Raw genomic sequence first — 7,210 nt, forward strand, 5'->3', positions numbered from 1 at the left:
TATAATACATCAAGAAACGCGTTGGAATCTCGAAATTGAATAATTTCGAAGAAATGCAATTGAGATCAGTCATCGACCGGCACGCGATACCAGGAAATAACTGCAACGAGAAATTACTACTATTCGTTAAATGCAACCTTAAAGGCAACGGACGAAGAAGCTTTAAGCGTTTAATTAATCTCTAAACTCTCGTATCGGTCGTTTCGTATCCTCGAAATCCTCCGTGAAATGCACGATCGATCAACCGTGAAAATACCGCGCGTTTTTCAAACGTAAAATCCTGTTTCACCATTGTCTTTTTAATTTGAAACGCGTATTATAAATTATCAATGAAATTTTCCCGAATTCAATGGAAATATAAAATTCTGTTACTTTCTATTGTGTTTTGTTCTCCGAATTTCTTCCTATGTCATTATCACGATTTTCTAAGGCCTGGCTTGGTTTCTTTTTCTCGATTAATCTTCGAGATAGAATCGAAACACTACGTTTATGCCAGAGATTTGATAAACTTAGAATGGAAAATCTTCAGTAAAATTTCCTATGATACTTTATCGAGTCTCAGGCTATCTAATCATTCCAAACATAATAGTACAATTCCCAGACCACGTTTCCATAATTTGTTCACTGATAGCCATGAAATCATTAGCAACGCACGATGTGGATACTTAAATAGTCTAACACGGTGAATATTTATTTACGAACGACATCCGGCAATGAAAAATTAGGATTGATTATAAAACGTTCTAGTTCAAAGCGAATCATTGTAAACATATTAAAATTCCAAGAGAATCCATGGTACGGAATTTGTTTATAAATAACGTCGTTACGAAAAGTGGAATTAATTTAAAAAAAAATACCTAACTTTAGAATACAAATCGCTGAAAATCCAATAAAATTCTGAGAGAAACTACCGTGAAAAGTTTATTTCTAAACAACGTACGACTTTCTTTACCGAAAAATAAAGCTCAGAGAGTAATCGTAGTCTACAGTAAATCAATGCAAATTCATTAAGAAGTTCTAAGAAAATCGTCGATATACGATGTTACGTGGTTATCACTACAATTTCAAAGATTTCCAAAATTAGATGCGATAACGATCTGCTCGTTGATTTTCATCGCGTATATTAATGAAATTCTATACATTCTCCGGCCAGGTTTTGCATTACAGCGTCGTGAAATTCGATTTACAATATCATAAATTGCCGAAAGTCGAGATAACTTCATCACGAAACGCAATTTATAATATATTGATACGAAGAGAAATTGCACGTTTTTCTAGCGATACAAGTGTACAAACTGGAACGCGCAAACACGTTGTAACTGGCTGCTACTTTCTCAACAACGATTAAAGTCTTTCCATTACAAGATTAATTAGTTCTTTTTTGAAGAACATCGTAAGGAAGAAACATATACACTGTTTACTCGTTCAGGATTTATAGCAGCAATTGGATTTTTAAATCTTTCCATAATTATTCTAGATGTTTGTTTAAGAATATGAAAAGGCTCTTTGCATCATACATAAAAATATTTGTTCATGTTCTATTCGTTAGTATCTTGCCATCTTAAATAACGGAGAAGTAGCTCTGTTATTTAAATGAACTTTAAGTAAAATGAACTGCGTTAAAATCCAGAAAAAATAAACAAATAATACATTATTTGATGTAATGAGATTCACAAGAGAGTTTTATTACTTTTCTAAAAAAAAAAAAGAAAAGAAAAAGAAAAACAGAAAAAAGAAAAGATAAGGCAAAATGTGCTATTACACAATGACATCTATTTGTTACATAAGGAATTCTAATAAACTCTAAAGATCATTACAAAATTTTACTACCATAGTCATTATTCTTCATAAAATGTTACTTTGTGATACTCTACATAATTAAAGTTATGGATATATCTCATAAATAAGAAACTCAAGAAGATATACTTCCTCATATCAAGTATCAAGACATTTAAATGGATATGAATTTCCTTAAAATGTTTATATTAACGACATACCAGTATTAACTCATCAACTATATCTTTCATTGATTCATATATATGAAAATGAAATAATCTGAAGATGAAGACTTGTTCAAGAAGCAGAATAATTATATAAGCTTTCATAGTAGCGGACATCAATTTTATTCTGATAGCTTAACTTTTAAAAATCATTTTTATCGCGTCATAGTGATACATTATACGTAGTTGCAACGGTCATAAAGAAAATTATCGCAAGTCATTTTATCTACCATTGCATGCCTTATATCCTATCAACTATTCAGATACTTTTAAGCAGCACGTAACGTCGTAGCTCTTTTGCTATGCAAAATGAGATATAATAACTCAAGTAAATGTTACAAAGTTCCATAAGAGTTATCAAAATAAGATAAAAGCTTCTCTGCTCCCCTAACGATAGTTCCAAAGTTATTTACAGCAAATAATTAGTTTATCCTGTCGCATTTAACTCAGAGGGAAAAGATTATATTTCAATATTTATTTCATTTCAATCACAATAACCATCTAAGCTATTAATTTTAGAAAACTTAAAACTACAACTTGTAATAATTTATTCAATCTGCTCCATATAAATTTCAAGCTCCAAATTTACTAAACTTCCTAGAATTTTGAATCAAGAACATACAAATAATAAAATTCTTCTGATGAATTTTGTTCTGATCTTCTAACATGTTAATAGCCATTTTCATTCTGGGCTAACTCTCGTCAAATATAATTCCGTTTTATAAGATCATGGCATTTTCTCGAAACTCTTGCCTTTTAAATTTTCTTCTGCCAATTAATATACAATAATTGTCATCTCGACGAACACGACGATGGTTGAATAATTACGAACAAAGTATGCATCAATAAAATCCTCGTACGACAAATTTCCTTTAGCAGTTTCTCAATAATACTTTCCGGCGTTAGAATAGTTCAGAAGAGTAATGGCAATTGCCATCTAAGGGCATTTTAATTAAGCGATCTCAGCGAGCGACGACTTCTACAAAACACCTTCTCATCTACGCGCTGCTGCGACATACCACGTTTGTCCAAGAATCCTTCCGCGTTTCTGGCGAGCCAGTGCAACTAAATCAACTCCAACGGGTTCGATCACGAGTTCTTTTTCTGATCTATTTATTCTTTAAATCACGGTGCTCGAAATACAATCAAATTGAACATCTAATGTCTAAACGAGAAATATTTAATGCGGGACGATCGATGCATTGAAAATAAAATTTACAGTGGATATCTCATGATATTGATCGTGTTAGAACCTCTACTATATTATTTAAACGATAGGATCGATATCTTGAAAGCTACTACCTCTTAGTGTATACAGTGAAGTTTCTGAGATCCGATTGTGTGAATAGTATGGAATTTCTTTCGTGTTAGTTGGTAATTTATTTTGTAAGATATGATATAATGTTTCCAATCAATGAATAATAATTTCAGACCAAGCGTGTGAGGGAATTTCGTGAAATTAGATATTTTATATTATATGTTGTCAGTTTGAATATAAATCATGATATGAATTAAAATGGATATGTAGATAATCGTCTGTTAAAATTATTCACTTTCTAATACCAAATATATGCTTTCCAAAATTATTAAAAAGTTACATAGATTAAGCTGAATGTCAAGATACATGCTTTATAAAATTTCATGGTATACTAGTTGTATAATAGTTCATTAATCTTAATATTCACACATATTGAATAATATATGTTTTACATTAGACATGGTAATGAACTTCTAACAATTCTGAATAATTATAATCAATTCATCCAAAATAAATTACCTTAATTAATCTATCCATTTTAAATTAATTTAATCTAACAACCTGTTTGATTATGAAACAGAAGTATCTAACCAACCAATTCGCTAATCATCGACATATTTTGTTCTTTAAACAAACATTGCCTGACAAAACAAGCCTTATATTAAGTAGCAATCCGAGACACGTAAAACAAAGCTTTGTACACACTTACGCAAACGGGACCGCCAAGAACAAACAATAATCGTTTATTCATGATTCATTATACTTGATAAATTACAATACATATAAAGCGTCTGATAATAAGCTTCCAATCTTTTTTGTCTCATACGAGGAGGAACCGTTACCAATTACAGCAATACATGAAATCTATTCTGGATATAGTTACAGAACATGTGTGATCAGCCACAGGAAGCAACACTAAAAATCTACTATATTCTTGCTGTCCTAAATCCCAGTATATACTTATACATTTCCAAGCAACAATTACGCGCAAAATTACTAACATCATACATGTCCTACGTACATTGAATATAAACTACACAATGCACATACATCTAAACCCTAATAAGTATCCTCACTGTACCTCGACTCATTTATACCTTTCGCACGCTTGCAATTCTTTCCGAATAAAATCATTTCGGATAAAACCCACATCAGCACTCACGTATGCTTTTCGAATCGTTTTTCGAGACAACAGCCAACACGACTTATTCCGGTACTCGATTGGATCAACTACGTCCGGTAAATCTTGCAGAAAGATCTCCCCGGCGAGTATGTGGAAGCTCGAACGCACCGACCACGACTGACAGCCATAAAGATCTCATGGAGAATTTCTATCGTCTCCTCGGTTCATACTAGGCGTGTTCGGAGTGGGAGATCGCGTTCGTGGCATTGGTCTCGTGTGCTGTAGCTCCACTTATTCCCCACCCTGCTTCCTCCTTAATGTTTTTTACGCAAGTCTTACAAAAAAAAGTCAGTTTTGCGCTTCAACAATTTTACTCTTGTTTTCAAAATATGATGCCATAGAAAAAACTCTGTTTCTTTTTTTTATTTCGTCCGCAATAGTAAATACGTTTTGATTGCTCTAATTTTCTGCTCCAACATGTCCATGAATAGTTTATTAACATAGTCGTATTGTTTAGTCATTGATTTACACACACTCTTAATAGACACTATGTTACTGTCAAGCAGCATTGTGTATCAGACATAGGTTTATATTATTTGAACAGAAATATTAATGTTTCTTGCTTATTGTATATAAAATTAAGACGTAATTGCCTAGATTCTCAGTCAGATCCATGATGGTATATATATTATAGAATGAATAATTTAATGCTGTTACTTACCTATAAGTCCCTTTACTACGTGGGCTCTCATAGTCAATGCGACGTCTCTTGTGTTCATATGAGAGAGACCCTGCAGAGTGTGAACGTGCTCTTGAATGGCTACGAGTGCGATGACGCCTCCTGCTTCGTGGCATCTGAAACAAACGATAATGTATTATTTAGGGTTCATATACACACACAGATCTAAAAAGAAATTAATTAATGAAAACTAAATGCCTATGCAGCTAAGAAGACTCAGATTCATAAAATATAGTCATAAACCTAATGGTGAAAGTTTAAAGAATATACATAATGATACGTTCATTAAACTACACTGCTCCATTATGATGATCGAAACTTATTGAATATGATATAAGAATTATGATTCAATATTGTGACACATTATTAAGTAACATAAGAAATTCCATTGAGAATAGTTGAAAATGTTTTAAAATGTTCAAGATATAATAAGAAAGCATGATATTACCATAAATTTGTTATATTATATATATTCTTTATTTCAATATAAATATAACTTTATCGTTTGCTTTTAAAAATATTTTCAATACATAATGTACATAAAAGACAAATAAATTAAATAATACAAATTAAATATATTAGGTGATGGATTTTTTTATGTATTAAAAGATTCAGAAAGGAGGAACTATATATAAGAAGAATTATATGTTATATGATATATATATATATGGTATAAAAATATACAAATAAGCCATCATGGCCAAAAATACTTATTATTATATGTACTTATGTATAATTCATGCAAATATGGCTTATCTGATCACTGTACTGTAACTAGCTTAAAATTACATAAAATATAACTTGAAACAAACAGGCAAAGTGAAACTTAACTATAATTTTTAGATGACCTAGACTTATTAGTTTTCTAGAGAAATTCTGACATTTTATCATAATTAATATGACATTACAATCAGGATTGAAGAAAAATATCGAAGATCATAGATATATGCAATGCACAATTGAAAATATTGTATGAATTTCAGGAAGATATTAGGACCTTTCTATTGAGCCTTTCTATTGAAACGACAGTACATGTACTTACATCAGGAAGGCGAAACGGGCTCAATTGGTTCCAAATGAAACTGAAGATGGATGATATCCAAGAACGTGAAGCTGATGCTTGTGGTATGACACTGCTTTTCGACAACGACGTAGACATCAGCTCAAAAAATTCTGGAAAATGTGGGCAGTCGCATCGTAAGAGCGTACTAAGCACTATAAGGAAAACAGCCCACTCCGAAAAGATAAGTAACTATACCTATAACTCTTGAGAAAGTTTGTTGAGAGTGCTATACAGCCCTATGCGAAAACCAGAGGATTCATTTTCCATGTGAAATCGTCAATCCCGCCAAAATCGTTGAACGTACGTTACACGGGAAACGTGGAAGAGAAGACGATTAGAACGATAATACGATGTGCACGATGGCAGATATAATGAAGAGCAGGGAAATAAAATAAAAATGAGGTAACGAGTACGTGTAGACACGCTTACCAGCAAAATCAATGCCAATGGAATACTCGCTTGTTGGGACGAAGCGTCGAGCTTAAACCCTAACATCCTTGAAGAATAGATTGTGCATTGCGACAACGTACAATATGTACGTATTTAGTAATCGTGAGAGAGTGAAAGCGACAAAATTTATGAATAGAGAGACAACCGCAAAGCATACGCCATAAGGGAACTTTCATGAAACGGCGGCCATCTTGAAGGTAGAGAAGCATCAAGTACCAGTGAACGCAACACATGCATAATTTCTGCTGGACATTTTGAGTAATCAAAGTTTAACGTACTGTGATAATATTTGCGACAAGAAGACTTACGTTTAAGGGATAAATCAAGCTTGGTTGGTCCCAAAATGTACTTGCAAACACAAAATATTCAAAGAGCGCAATGAGAGTGCTACGTACGACACTGTTGTATGTGACAACGATGTGGACATTGGATCGATGCGATTGGCGAATGGTATTCGACTATGTTCGTGCGGAATCGTAGACCCGAGCATAAACGAACCGAAACGACTGCGCACGAGCGAACCTTACTAATCCCCCCCAACCATTATGTGCTTGCGGCAGATACAAAACGATGTAAT

General features: G+C 32.9%; 1 protein-coding gene across 1 annotated transcript in view; it reads right to left on the bottom strand.

The window, feature by feature from the left end:
* LOC126923879 (dual specificity protein kinase CLK2) overlaps nt 1-6,805 on the bottom strand; it is a 42,066-nt gene extending 35,261 nt beyond the window's left edge. The window contains exons 1-4 of the mRNA XM_050737766.1: nt 6,613-6,805; nt 6,379-6,409; nt 6,163-6,293; nt 5,103-5,236 (exon numbers count right to left, since the gene is read on the bottom strand). Of these exons, the coding sequence (XP_050593723.1) occupies nt 5,103-5,236; nt 6,163-6,293; nt 6,379-6,409; nt 6,613-6,678 (362 nt within the window). The 5' untranslated portion in view covers nt 6,679-6,805. The remainder of the gene's footprint in view (nt 1-5,102; nt 5,237-6,162; nt 6,294-6,378; nt 6,410-6,612) is intronic.
* Between the last annotated feature and the right edge of the window lie 405 nt (nt 6,806-7,210).

Source organism: Bombus affinis, chromosome 14, assembly GCF_024516045.1.
Source record: "Bombus affinis isolate iyBomAffi1 chromosome 14, iyBomAffi1.2, whole genome shotgun sequence".
Lineage (NCBI taxonomy): Eukaryota > Metazoa > Arthropoda > Insecta > Hymenoptera > Apidae > Bombus > Bombus affinis.